This window comes from Octopus bimaculoides, chromosome 11 (genome assembly GCF_001194135.2).
Source record: "Octopus bimaculoides isolate UCB-OBI-ISO-001 chromosome 11, ASM119413v2, whole genome shotgun sequence".
Lineage (NCBI taxonomy): Eukaryota > Metazoa > Mollusca > Cephalopoda > Octopoda > Octopodidae > Octopus > Octopus bimaculoides.
This window is the reverse complement of record NC_068991.1, coordinates 37070449-37085709: the sequence shown is the minus strand read 5'-3', so window position 1 is coordinate 37085709 and position 15261 is coordinate 37070449. Positions and strand designations below refer to the sequence as shown.

The following is a 15261-nucleotide window of genomic DNA, read 5'->3' as shown; positions in this document are numbered from 1 at the left end:
CTTGTGTTTTGGCTTTAGCTATGTCGAGGATGTACTTTCACCATGAGTGATCCTTGGTGGTAATAAGAACCTACATTTGGAGCAATTGTAAGGGGTTTATTTGCATGCTAGTTATGTTTAAAGCAGGTTTGGTGCAATGATGTTTTCTTACAAAATCTGATTTTGCATCTGATTAAAAACAAAACAAAATTGTGTTAATTTTTATTTGATTTTTGAATTTTGCCAGAAAGAACACAATGTTGGAAAAGCAGAATTGATGAAAGAATTTGAAACCCAATTAAAACTGAAAAATGAGGAACTCAAGAAACTAAAAGCTCAATGTGAGAAGTATGAAGTTCTTTTGGGGATTGAACAGATGACGCAGTCAGCTTGGATGTATGCACAAGCTGCTGAGATGGAATTGGAGAAACCACATTTGAAACCAAATGAGCTGACTCCAAATATGAATTACAGTCTTTCAGATACTCCAAGTCCATCTCAGTACCACACTCCTGCAGCAACACCTGACAAAATGTTGGCAGACACTCCTCTGAATTACATCAATCGGAATGAGGACAAATCTCCAACTGCAGTGGAAAACATTATGCAGAAGCATCAACCTCTCAACCGATGCCTTATTTCTCCTGAAGAGGATGATTCCATGTGTTTCACAGTGTTATCACCAAACTCATCACCCATGAAAGATGATAACCAGCTGTCTATGATGAGTGACATGTGTGCTCGACCCCTTTCTGTACCTCCTTCTTCCTCCAGCATTCTTCAATCATCTCCAACTTCTCCCTCTGCACAAACTCCATGCTCAATAGTTCAATCTCAGCCTGCACCAGTGGGAACAGTTTCACCACCTCCACCACCACCACCACCACCATTACCAACCTTACCCAGTATCAGCTTAACATCTACTACACCACCTCCTCCCCCACCTTTGCCTGGTGCAGGCCCTCGTGTTCCACCTCCTCCTCCACCAATGCCTGGTGCAAGCCCTCGTGTTCCACCACCACCACCACCACCACCACCTGGTGCAGGCTCTCCTTGCCCACCCCCACCTCCATTACCACGAATGCCTGGGTTGAGACCAGCTCCACCTCCAGCACCACCACCTCCATCCTCAAGTAACACTAAATCATCACCTACGCTCCCTTTCACTGGATATACAATGGCTATGTATGACAGTAAGTGAGACATTGTAATATTTTTCATCTTTTTTTGCTATTAATGTCAGCCTGGTTCCACATTTGATCTTACTGCACAATGCTTTGGGCAAGTGTCAACTATTGCATCATATTGACCAAAACCTCGTGACTGGAATTTGGTTGACAGAAACTGTGCTGAAGCCTGTTAGTGGTTGGACACTCTGTAAAGTGGATGGCATTAGGAAGGGTGTCCAGCTATACAAATATCATGCCAAAGCAGATATTGGAGCACAATGCAATCCCCTGACTTATCGAATCCTGTCATGCCATCAGACAATCCAACCCATATGTGTGTGTGTGTGTGTGTGTGTGCATGCATTCATGTGTGTGGAGTCAACAGTACACAAGTTCAGCCTCAAACCTTATAAATGACTTGTGATGACAAGCATTCCCACATGGACCAGTTTGTCTTTTGTTCTGGAATTGTCTACTCAAGACCTCATTGTTCAGTAAATCATTTTTAAGGTGGCAAGGTGTGATGAGATTCAGCCAGTTTCAATTAAATTAAACAACCATATTGATGCTATGTCATTTCTCTGTGATATCTTTGGATGTTGAGTCGTATGAAAGTGATGACAAATGATCAAGACCTTTGACAATTTGCTGTGCTTGAGAAGAGGTATGAAGCCAAGTAAAATCATAGTTGTGGCCAGTGTCAGTGACATGTAAAAGGCACCCACTACACTCTTGGAGTAGTTGGAGGAAAGGCATCTGGCCATAGAAACCCAGCCGAGTCACTCTGGAGTCCAGTACAGTTCACCTACTTACCAGTCCAAGTCAGACTGTCTTACCCATGCCAGCATGGAAAGTAGGCACTAAATGATGATGATGATGACGATCTTGACTGTAATATCTTATTTATAATTACTTTGTGGAAAAACATTAAATGAATCAATTAGCAAAGTTCTTGGTGCTCACTTGACCTGCTGGATATAGCAAAACATTTAAAGATTGGAGAGTACATTACATGGGGTAATGTAGCTGTAGATACATCTATCTATAAGTAATACAGGATGTTCATTTGTGGAGTGCTTTTGATGCCTTTAGCATTCAAATTATTCTGTCAAATGCAATGCTTATTTATTCATTCATTTGAATTAGTCATGCATTATCTCATGACTTTGAGATTTCAGTGACTGCTTGTGATTGTTTATTTCTAGAATAAGATTGTGAGAGGCTAGATCTGACCAGTTTGAACATAAAACTGGTAGAATATTTTGGCTGGATATGGTGAGTTTAAATGCTAAATGGTTAAGACAAGCAGAGGTCAATACAACAACTGTTGCCAGACAAGTAATTTAAGGCAAGCAGGATTCAATACTAGGGTTACTACTTGGTTTCAATTTTTGAACATGTTGTACTCTTAAATCTACACACACACACAAACATGTCTACACACTTACCCTATTACTCACGTACATCCATAAGTACATACGTGCATACATATATACATATATACATATATACATACATGTGTATAAGCATGCACACATGCATATGCATGTACACAGATGCATACGCACACACATGTGCATGCACATACATACATACATACATACACACGTACGTATATATCATGAACTAACTGTTACTTTCTCAGATGCAGCACAGAATTTTGTCAGTGAACAGGTCGTGGTCTCAAAGCGACGAAAATATTTTGACAAATTAAATTTAAATGTTGAAGTGAATGTAACGGATTTTGTGTGTTATTTTAAATGGCCTATAAACACCTTCCACGCTGCAATTGATTTATATAATGCTAACCACAAATACATTTCTTGGTTTTGTTTTTTACTGCCAGCTTCCTCTAAACCAGTTGTGCACCCTAAATCAATCATGAAACCACTATTCTGGACTCGTATTCAAGTTCAAGAGGTCAAAAGGAAACAGCCTACTGGGTAAGCTATCAATTTATACATGTATTTAGTGATTTATAGATTCATTGATTTATTGAAACAAATTGATCATGTTGTTTATTTTCTAATCAGTCTTGGTTAAGCAAATCTGTCACCAAAGACATTCTAGCTATGACTCCCCAAGTACAGTGCACCCAGAACAACATTAACATGTCCATTTACAAAAGATGGGTGTGATTCGAGGGAGATTTGGCTGCTATTTCTAGCAAGTTGACTGGATACATTATGAAACTTTAAGCTTATGACTTATGACTGTTCCGTTTGATTTGAATTTCTACTTTTAGGTTTGTGTGACTTGTGAAGGATTGGTGTCCTATTCAGGATGCTCACCATTCCAGTCTACAAAGTTAAATGCTAGCTTTATTAATTCCTGTTGTTAATAGTTTAGATGTTTTGCTGTTTCTGTCAAGGTTGCCCTCAGTAACTGCCCATCCTCCTCTGCTGAAAGTAGGTGGAGTTATGTCAGGGAAGCTTTGTATAACACATCAATAGATACTTTCGGCATGAGTGAAAGGCAAAACCCAGATTGGTTCAGAGCTGGAACCAGTTATCAAAGCAAAGCGCACAGCTCTGATGCAATACAAGAGTGATTCTTCTACAAAGTCAGAAAGGCAAGAAATAAAACCTAACTGACTGCCAGACGCTGTACAAATAGGTATTGGCAGGAAATCTGTCAGAGTATCCAGTCAGCTGCTGACAGTGGCGACACCCGTGGGATGTATGCCGGTTTGAAGAAGGCCCTCGGTCCATCCGCAACCAAGTCAGCCCCTCTGAAATCAACTACTGGAGATCTCATCAAAGACCAAAGCAAGCAAATGGATAGATGGGTGGAGTACTACCAGGATTTCTACTCACGGGAGACCACGGTCACTGAGGATGCAATCGAGGGTATCAAGATCTTACCAGCCATGTGTGAACTTGACAGTCTGCCGTCTGTAGTAGAGCTCACCAAGGCTATTGACTCCCTAACCAGTGGCAAGGCTCTGAGAAAAGACGGCATCCTCTCAGAGATCATGAAAGCCGGCAAAAACACCGCTCTGCTTTAGCACCTTCATGAGCTTCTGTGTTAGTGCTGGGAAGAGGGTACAGTCCCTCAGGATATGTGGGATGCTAACATCATAACGCTTTACAAAAATAAAGGTAACCGTGGTAATTGTAACAACTACCGTGGAATATCTCTTCTCAGCACTGTTGGAAAGACCTTTGCTTGCGTTATCCTGTCCAGGCTACAACTGCTTGCTTCTCGAATTTATCCAGAATCGCAGTGTGGCTTTAGAAGAAGCAGATCAACTATTGACATGATATTCTCCATATGCCAACTTCAGGAGAAATCCAGAGAGCAGAAAATGCCATTATATATGGCCTTCATTGATCTGACAAAGGCCTTTGACTTGGTAAGTAGAAAAGGCCTCTTCATCCTGCTTCAAAAAATCGGATGTCCACTAAAGCTGCTAAGAATCATCAAATCTTTCCATGATGATATGCAAGGCACCATACAGCACAATGGTTCAACATCAGCCGCATTCCAAATAAAGAACAGGATAAAGCAAGGCTGTGTCCTTGCTCCTACATTATTTGGCATCTTCTTCTCGCTGCTGCTGTCACATGCCTTTGAGACATCAGATGATGGAGTGTTTCTGCACAGTAGCAGTGATGGGAAACTGTTCAGTCTCTCACGTCTGCATGCCAAGACCAAATTCAGAAGCATCCTGATCAAGGAGATGCTCTTTGCTGATGATGCCACTCTGGTATCACACTCAGAAGAAGCCCTGCAAAGGCTCATCAACTGCTTTGAGCAAGCATGTAGCGACTTTGGCTTAGTTATCTTCCTCAAGAAGACCAACATCATGGGTCAAGCTACATCGGATATCCCAAACATGCATATTTGAGACCACAGACTACAGGAAGTGGAAAAGTCTACCTATCTTGGCTCTACCGTCAACTACAACCTATCCCTTAGTTCAATATACGCATTGGCAAGGCAGCTGCTGTGATGGCCCAACTCTCCAAACGAGCATGGGACAACAATAAGCTGACCAAGACCAGGCATGTGTACTTAGCACTCTACTGTATGGCAATGGGACCTGGACGCCATACACACGCCAAGAGCGTCGCCTCTATATCTTTCACTTGCGCTGCCTCCGGAAAATCCTTGGCATTAAATGGCAGAATTGTGTCCCCAACAAAGATGTCCTCAAGCAAGCAAGAATACCAAGCATGTTTGCACTCCTCACACAAAGACGTATGAGATGGCTTGGACATGTTAGTCATATGGAAGATGGCAAAATCCCCAAGGACATACTCTACAGAGAGCTTGCTAGGGGCACTAGGTCTTACATTACAAGGATGTTTGCAAAAGGGACATGAAGGCAGTAGAGTGTGGTTTGAAGTAATGTGGCTGCTTTTGTCTTTGAAGTCTAAGTTTAGAAGTGTTCTGGGCCAGTGGTGGTTGAGCACAACTCAGTTGATCTTCAGATATAATTGAATGTTTGTATGAAAGGTACTGGATATGTTTTCAAATGAACTACAACTCTCAGGTGTATCAGAAATAGCAGATCACTGGTCCAAATACCTTACTCTGTTTAGTTTTGCCCCTCATTGTTTGGTATCAAAAATACTTTTTTAGGGGAGGCAATTATAACTGTCCTAAGTTACTATAATTTTAGTATATCATTACTATACATCTGTGCTGCCCAACGTCTGGTCCATGAAGCCTTAGAATCTGGCCCATTAGTTGGTCTTCTGCTTATTCCTTAATATGAACACAGAAGCTTGCTACTGTTATTTTTCTTCGATTAATAAATGATTATTGATTGCCAATAAACAGTTCTCAAAGCAGCTTGCAACTCTGCACTCTGCCTTGTGTGTGCATAGCTGTCACCATAGAAATAAATTTCAGGTTTTCTTCTTCCATGTCACTGGAGGTCCCTCGCTTGCAAAAGTGCCACCCCTTCCCTAGTGGAGCGGCATGGCATATGTGCTTTTTCTGCCTCCGCCCCCAAGCGAGGTGCTGCCCAGGAGACATGCCTTCTTTCACCCTGCCACAAGCAACACTTCATATATACACACTGTGTTAATCTGAAAGCATAAAAATTGATTCCCCATGCTCGCTTGTATGGACAAACAAAACCTGAAATTTATTTCTATGATAAGCCCTATCTGAGAAATTTGTGGCTTTCGGCTGCTCTTTTCTTGTTCTCTTTTCCAGTAAATTGCCATAATAATTTTTCATGTTACAATTTTTTGCCAGAACTTCAGTTTCCACCCACCCTCTGGCTGAGAACAACTCTAAGCTGAGTTCAAACAGATGGGAGGTGGTGGCATTTGAGACCTTGCCCAGGAGAACCAAAATACCAAGTGACTGGTGGTCCTGATTTCCAGAAGCACCGATTTGAAGTTTTCAGTTTTGGTCGAATGTTGTTGTGCCAAGTCTAAAAATAGTGCCTTTCCATTTGCTGACATCGAAAGTGGATAAAAAGTGACTTATCACAGCATGTACAATTGGTTAATTTGGTCATCCAATCAAAAGCCTCAGAGTCATCACCTCAGCAGGTTGAAGACATATGCCACAATAATCTATTGTGGTTGAAGGTGTTGTTTCTTAGGAATAATATCACATGACTTTTCCGCATCAATAAAGCTGGCATTTGAGGTGATTCAATTTCAAATTTACTCCACCACAACCTTTAGCCTTGTGATACTGATGAGCAAATTAGCTTCTTTTTTACAATAAATTTCAAATTTTGTTCATCTATGGCATTGGCTAGAAAAAGCAGGAAGGTAGACAAGGAAAATTGCAGGTTTAATGAGGCATGGACAAATTTATATTTCTTTGTGGAATCAAATACAAAATGTCTCTGCCTGATTTGTGGTGAAACAGTTGCACTTCCAAAAGTTGAGAATGTAAAATGACATTACACATTAAAGCACTCTTTGACCCATAATCATTATGAAAAAGATCAACGCAAGGAGAAAGTGCTTTTACTTCAAAGGAATTTAGTCTTGCAAGAGAATATTTTTCGGAAAATAGATGATGAATCGAGAAAATATGCCAAAGTAAGTTTCATCATTGTTGAAAAGATTGCATGCAACATGAAACTGTTTTCTGAAGGAGATTTTGTCAAACAGTGTATCACCTTGGCGATATCACCAGAGTAAAATAGGAATCAAAGGGGTCAACAGATAAAAAAAAACAAGTTGGGAACCATAGGTATAGAAAGATTGTTAGTCTTGATGGGGACAAAAGATTTCTGTCTCTCTCTCATTCTAAATTTGTGCTCAATACTGTTGCATTAGGTTGCAGTAAAGTCCAATTATCAAAAATGTTGGCTATTTTTTTTTTACAGGCTACCTCGCATCAGTTAATCCCTTCCCTTCAAAATTGCCAGCCTTGTGTCTAAATCAGAAGCCATTATTGTTGTTGTTATAAATAATGTTCGACTAGTAGAAACCACACCTCAGATAATCTGCAATATCATTTACTTTTTTTGTTTTTACAGTTCTCCAATAGACCAAACTTTACTGTGGGAAGAACTTGATGAGACCAGCATCAATTTTGATGAATTTGACGAATTGTTCTCAAAGCCTCCTGCTGATAAAACTTTACGATCCAAAGCTAAATCTAAACCAAAAGCAGATAAGGTATATATATATATAATTGTCTGGTCTGTGTGTGTATGCAGCAAGTGTAACATGAATGGTAGATTAAATGTGAGTGATATGACATGTCTGCTGGCAAACACTCATTGAAACCTTTTCAAATGTTGAATGTTGTCTTCCTTCTCCCTGTTCCCTCCCGCTTCCTCTTTCATTTCCTTCACATTGAAAGGTAGGTCTGATGAGATTGTTTAGATGCTTGAATGGAGGCATGTCAATGTGTATTGCATTCAAAATGTAAGGTGGAGGACAGCTCCAGCCAGGTTCCTCACAGGCAAAAACAAAACATAGATATAAAATCTTCTGGAAAAGCAATAGTGACAGGGTACATTAAATTGGGCATACTTCTAGCTGAGAAATGAGTGAATAAGGTGATTGAGATAGTGTGCAATAGGATACTTAAGCTAAGGATAGTTTTGCAAAGTAGTACAGTAACAATGATCTCTGCCCATGTCCCTCAACTGGGTTTGCCAAATGAACAAAAGAATCGTTTTTAGACTACCTCAAAGGCAAATGACAATGACCTTATCTTTGTGGCTGGTGACTTTAATTGACATGTTGGGCAGCAACCATGTGCCTTCTACAGTGTGAATGGTGGCCATGGATTTGGTTCCTGTAATGAGGAGGGAACAAGGCTTCTGGTGTTCTGTGATGTAAATAACTTAATGATCTGCAACACCAACTTTAGGAAGCCAGCCAGTCACCTGATTGTCTATCAATCTGGTGGCCAAGCTAGCCAGGTTGGTTACATTCTCATCAGAAAGTGAGATCTATGCTTGCTCATAAATGTAAAGACCTTCCCTGGTGAACAATGTACCCCCCAGTATAGGTTAGTCATTAGTAACTTCAGAGTTCAGGCTAGAATGGTTCCAAGAAGTAGACCAGTTAGGAAAAGAAAGATTTGGAAGCTTAAGAATCCTTTGAATAGCCAAAGTTTTAGGAACATCCTAATTAAAGCATTTAATGAGGAGGAGGAGGAGGAGGATTTACAGACATGTAACATAGAAGATAACTGGAAGTTCTTATGGGACAGCTTACTGAGAGCCACAGAGCAAATTCGTGGTTGGTGCAAAGTTGTAAACACAGACCTCAGGGTGACATGGTAGTGGAATAGTGTAGCAGACAGGGCTTTTAGTGTGAAGAAACAGACCTGGAAGGACTAGAAGAGTGGTGGTAGCAGAGAACTACATATATCAGATAGCTAGAAGAGAAGCTAGGAGACAGGTATACTTATTCAAGGAAGAAGCAGAAAGGAAGAAGTTTGCCAATATTTTGTGGCACGAGGATCAAAGGCTTGAGGTGTTTCAGATTGCAAGACAGTGTGTCCAAGAAAACCGTGATGTGAGAGAGAAGAGCAATTGCATGGATAATGGTTCACTTGCAGTTTGTATTTCTGCACAGAAAGAAGCTTTGAAATATCACTATGAAAGGCTGCTCAATATAGAGAATGCATGGGAGAGGAGGAGCCTTCCTTATGTGGACCCAACAGAGGAACCGGCCATCTGAATTGACAGTAGTTTAGATAAAGCAGTTAAGTATATGAAGACAGGGAAAGCTCGTGGCCCATCATGAATCTGCTGAGATGCTCAAAATATTTGACAATGTGGGACATGGCTTAGTCACCCATATAGTTAATCAGATTGTTCACAAGGGACAAACCCAATGACTAGTGTAACATCATTAGTGAACTGCTACAAAGGTAAAAGTGATGCCTTAGACAGAACTATTTACAGAGTTATCAAATTGCTGGACCAGGTAATGAAAGTTGCAGAATGGGTCATCACTCAATTAATTCGGAAGAGAGTTAGCCTAGATGAGATGCAGTTTGGTTTTATTCCAAGAAGAAGCACCGCTGATGCTATTTTCCTAGTGAGGCAACTTCAGGAGAAGTATCTTGCCAAAAGCAAACCTTTGTATTTGGTTTTTGTTGACATGGAGAAGACATTAGACAGGGTCCCATGCTCCCTTATCTGGTGAACAATGCAGAAGCTAGGGATAGATGAGTGATTGGTGAGAGCTGTGAAAGTCATGTACAGGAATGTTGTCAGTAAGGTGAGAGTCAGCAATGAGTATAGCAAGAAATTTGGTGTACAGGTAGTTCTCCAAGGATCGGTTTTTGGCCCCCTCTTGTTTATCATGGTCCTCCAGGCCATAACAGAGGAATTTAAGACTTGGAAGCTCCTCTATGCTGATGACCTTGTTTGCTCAATCACTACCAGGTAGAAGGAAGGGCTGGAATCAAAGAGCCTTAGAGTTAATTTGCCAAAGTCCTCATAGATAAGGAAACAGATAAATCACTGATCCTTTAGGGAAGGTTGGGGATCAGGTTTTGAAGTGTGGTCAACAAATCTAGTGAATGTAAAAACACATTTTAGAAATATTGATCAGGGCATACAAAATTAGGTGATTAAAAAGAAAATCACATTAAAATACTAAAACCAGAAACCAGTGTAGGAGGTTGTATTTTACCCTATGAAGATCACATTTGATAATAGGCCTGCTTGGTTAAGGCTGATCTGAGAGTAAACAACAATAATACAAATACTTTTGTCACTATCATTCATTTTCCAATCTATTTCAAACTGGGTGGATTTCTTCTGCAGCGTATACACCATACAGTGTGTCTCTGACTACTTGGTCCCCACATTGTTTCCACTCCTACACCATAGCCATGTGGCTGGGAGTAAGTAAAGCTAAAAGGTAAAATGACTGGGTGTAAGAAAGACTAAATAGCTGATGATGGACTCACTATACATCCTCATGGCCTACTAAAAATAGATCATGAAAATGTATAGATAGTTCTTCAAATCATATTCTCCCACTTGAAAGATGTGTTCATTGGACAGTGTTGTCTCTGCTGTACAAAAATATATATATGATATAGTCATGGATGGGATGCCTTTGACTACAACTCTGCTCAAAGGAGCTGATTCTGAGTTAAACAAAAAGAAGTGATCCAACAATATTCAAACGTCTCAATTTGTGAATGATGAGGAAGAGTTGTGCAACTGTGAAATAAAGCAAAAATAGTCATTTCTATGTTTTCTAAGTCATGATAATAATTTGGTTATTTTCAAATTACATTCCCTTGGTTGTAATACTATTTTTTATTCCTTGAAATTATATTCTCCAGGTTGTAAAATTGCTGGATTCCAAACGATCTCAAGCTCTTGGCATTTTCTTGTCTAGTCTCCGACTGGAAATGGCAGACATTGAAAATGGTGAGTTGTTATTTAAATATATTGTAATCTTAAGTATTGTGACTGTGTTAATTACTTCAAATGCAGGTTTCAAACCAGAAAAGTTTACACACTATAAAAGATTTGATGATTGTGATTGTAGTCATCACAACAGATGATATTTAACCTCATATTTAACCCTTTTGTTATTATATTTCTATTGAAAAAAGCATTGTTGTGGGTGCTGGTGTTCACATAAAAGCACTGCTGCTAGTGCCATATAAAAAGGATCCAGTACACTGTATAAAGTGGTTGGCATCCAGCTATAGAAACCAAGCCAAAACAGATTATGGAACTTAGTGTGGCTCCTGGCCTTGCCAATTCCTGTCAGGCCATCTAATCCATGAAAAATGGATGCTAAATGTTGATGATGATGATGATGATGATGATGACATATACTGCTTTTGTTTCATTTGATTTTGAAAGTTATTAAGAACTTATTAAACTAACTTTATCGTTTTCTAGCTGGTGTTTAGAACATAGATTAGTGTAAAATTTTGATGTAAGGTTTAATTTAGATCACTTAAAAGAATGGAATTTGTATCATAGAATCCAGAGTGGTTTCAAGCAGCTTAGTTCCAAAAGAGTTAAAAGGAAAGACAGTGATTCAGAGTTTGAATGTTAATATGATCAAAGTAGTCTTTCATGCTTGTTGGTTAAAAGTATAGTGAGTGTATTTGCTGGTATTGAACATAAAGGAGAATTGTTTAAAATAACAACCTGATAATAATGGTTTCAAATTTTTGGCACAAGGCCAGAAATTTTGTGGGAGGGACTTAGTTGAATAGACTAACTCCAGTGCTCAACTGGTACTTATTTTATTGCCCTCAAAAGATAAAAGGCAAAGTCAACCTCAACGGAATTTGTACTTAGAACATAAAGGAAGTCCACTAAAACAATTTTCCCAGTGTGTTAATGATTCTGCTAGCTCCCTGCCTTAGAAGTTTGATAATAATAAATTTGCGGATAAGTTGTTGGGAACACGTCTTGGCATCAAATATATTTGCTGATATATGTAGGAATGGCAGCTATACCATACTCTGTGGATGGATGATATATGAAAGCTGCTCTAGTCGGAGTAATGTCCAAAATGAACCACTTGATTTGAATATGTAGATGATTTAGATCTCATACAAAAGCAGATGTTGAAGCTGAAGGTGACTTTGTGTGATGTATGTTTGTGCGTCTGTGTTTGTCCCCCCAACATCGCTTGACAACTGATGCTGGTGTGTTTACATCCCCGTAATTTAGCAGTTCGGCAAAAGAGACCGATAGAATAAGTACTAGGCTTACAAAAAATAAGTCCTGGGGTCAATTTGCTCGACTAAAGGCAGTGCTCCAGCATGGTCACAGTCAAATGACTGAAACAAGTAAAAGAGTAAAAGAGTATTTGTTATTATATATCTGTTTTTCTATAAACATAAATCTGTCTTCAAATATCTTACACACCCTGTAAATGGACATGGGTACAGGCATGGCTGTGTGGCTTGCTTCTCAGCTACATGGTCCCGAGCTCAGTTCCACTGCATGGCACTTTGGGCAAGTGTCTCCTACTATAGCTTCCAGCTGACCAATGTCTTGTGAGTGGACTTGGTTGATGGAAACTGAAAGAAGTCTGTCAGGTGTGTGTGTGTTTGTCCCCCACCATAGGTTGACAACCAGTGTTGATTTGTTTAGTTTCCCATAACTTAGCAGTTTGTCAGAAGAGACCAACAGAATAAGTACTAGGTTTAAGGAGAAGATAAAACAAGTCCTAAGATCGATTTGTTCAACTAAAACCCTTCAAAGTGGCGCCCCAGCATGGCTACAGTCAAATGACTGTAACAAGTAAAAGATAGGCTTGGATGTGTGGTTAAGAAGTTCACTTCTCAACTGTGTGGTTCTGACTTTGATCCCACAATGTAACACCTAGGTCAACCATCTTCTGATAAATGAAGGGCTGTTTTCTGAAAGACAGTTTCTTGGATTCACTGTAGTTGTATGTGCATATGTGTACATATATAGATATGCTCAAATGATTTGTACTTACACTCCAAAATCTTTACTGAGGACTAAGTCTACTTAATAAAGAGTGATGGAGACAATGATGTAAATAAACAAGAGAAACTGCTTGGGTTTGATACAAAATATTTTCTGTGTCTTTGTACACTGTAAGTTCGTTCTGTTAATATATAAATATTGTTACAAACGCCCAAGCGGAAGCACCTCAACGAAGAGAAAACTCGCGCGCGCGCGAACGTCGACGCTCAGTGAGTCAGGATGTTCGCCACGACTAAGCCCAACCGGAGCACATAACGATGACCGCAGGCAAAAAGGAAGAAATAACACAGACCATACGTTGCGTAGTGAAACTAACTTTTTTTTTTACATCATCAAAACAAAATAACATTGCATTCAATAACATGTAACAATAGCGTTTCCAAGCATTTAACATAATCAAAAGTTTTCAATCAAAGTTCATGTATCGAGAGTCAATTAAAAAATTCTTTTACTTCTTTGTTTTTCTTTTCTTTGAACAACATGTCACAACAAAGTTCTCTCTTTTCTTTTCAACCATTTAACAAGAGTTAGCAAAGTTCTTTCTTTTCTTTTCTGCCAGTTAACATCACAGTTAATATCACAATTAACAAAAGTTAACAAAGTTCTTTGCAAAAACATATAACAACGCAAGTACACTTTTCTTAAAAGAAATATACACAAACCTTCACCACAAGAATTTCTTTTCCTTCAAATATCCCACTACAATCACAAGAACTGACCAACGTAGTCTACTACAATCTTTTGCCTGCCACAACAGTTCCATCTCTCTATCCCTCTCTCTCTCTCAGACTCTATCCATTTCTGCTGACTGGTACCTTCTGACCATAGCCTTTCTCTCTCAGCCTCTGTCTGTCAGTCTCTCTGTTCATCTTGCTTCTCTACTGGCTGCTGGCCGTCACACCGAACTCGTGTTCTTTATCCACTGATTTTGTTTATGCCAACTGTGAATCCCAATTCTATGCTCCCGTATTTATAACAGATAAACATAGCTCACAGTGCTGCGTCCCCCCTCCAAAGCTGGGTCAGTTTAGTACAATTCCTAACTTGTTTTTCTAAACTTTCGATGACCGAAAAGTGTCAGCGAACACACTCCTACGCTATAAATAGCCGTGCTTGTTGACAAGACAAAGGAAATACCATTATCCTCAACAACCAGAATACGGTTTCAAACCCAGCTTGGGGAATAGGGACATAACATTATTTTGTTTTTCGGCAGTCCGTATCAATATCTATATATTTCATCATTATAATCATCATCATCATTGTTTAACATCTGCCTTCCATGTTGGCATGGGTTGGGCAGTTTGACAGGAGCTGGCCAGACAGAAGACTGCACCAGACTTCTGTCTGTTTTGGCATGGTTTTTACAGCTGGATGCCCTTCCTAATACTTGAATATTCATTGACTGAAAATTTTCAGTCTTTGATTTCTCTCTATCTACAAGTATACATGAATTTTGTATATCTTACCCAAGTGGTTTTATTTGTTTACTAGTACCATTATTGCCATATCTGATCACCCGGATTCCTCTTGTAACCACTCTTTATCCCATGGACTTAATGCTTGGTAGAGATTTCAGAGTGTAGGTTCTATATTGAGAATCTCTAGATCTCATCTGTTGACTCTATACCATATATAGATGTATGTGCATGCTTATGTGTATTTGCAGGGTACATTGTTTTGGGGTGAAAAAAGATAATGAAATACTTAGATAGGTTTCAATGGCCCATTCCATAATTCTGCTCTATCAGGTACCTGTCCAATGGCCAAACACCTGCTTTGCAACACTTGTTGCTATTCATTATTTAGTGTTGTTAGTCTTCTGCTATTATCAACAGTCCAAGGAAACTTTTAGATGAATTATCCATTTTATCTTCCAGCTATCCTCTCATTTGATACATCACTTATGGACTTGGAGAAGTTAAAAACGCTTTATGACATTGTAAGTATCTGAGTTCTTCTTTTATCTTTTACTTGTTTCTGTCATTGAGATGTGGCCATGCTGGAGCACTGCCTCGAAAATTTTTTAGTAGAATAAATCGATCCCTAGTACTTTTTTTTTTGTTAAGTCTGGTACTTATTCTATCAGTCACTTTTGCCAAAATCACCAAGTTACAGGGATGTAAACAAACCAACACTGGTTGTCAAGCAGTGATGGAGCACAAACACAGATGCAAAGACGCACACACACACACACACACATACACACACACACAC

The 15261-nt window shown here is 39.4% G+C and overlaps 1 protein-coding gene across 3 annotated transcripts in view; it reads left to right on the top strand.

The window, feature by feature from the left end:
* LOC106869955 (formin-2) overlaps window positions 1–15261 on the top strand; it is a 131486-nt gene that overhangs the window by 58987 nt on the left and 57238 nt on the right. For all 3 annotated transcript variants that reach the window (XR_001409471.2, XR_001409472.2, XM_014915900.2), the window contains 5 exons: window positions 227–1172; window positions 2995–3091; window positions 7609–7750; window positions 10899–10986; window positions 14925–14986. Coding sequence is in view for 1 of the 3 variants with exons in the window: in XM_014915900.2 (XP_014771386.1) it covers window positions 227–1172; window positions 2995–3091; window positions 7609–7750; window positions 10899–10986; window positions 14925–14986 (1335 nt within the window). In the remaining 2 variants the exon portion in view is untranslated. The remainder of the gene's footprint in view (window positions 1–226; window positions 1173–2994; window positions 3092–7608; window positions 7751–10898; window positions 10987–14924; window positions 14987–15261) is intronic.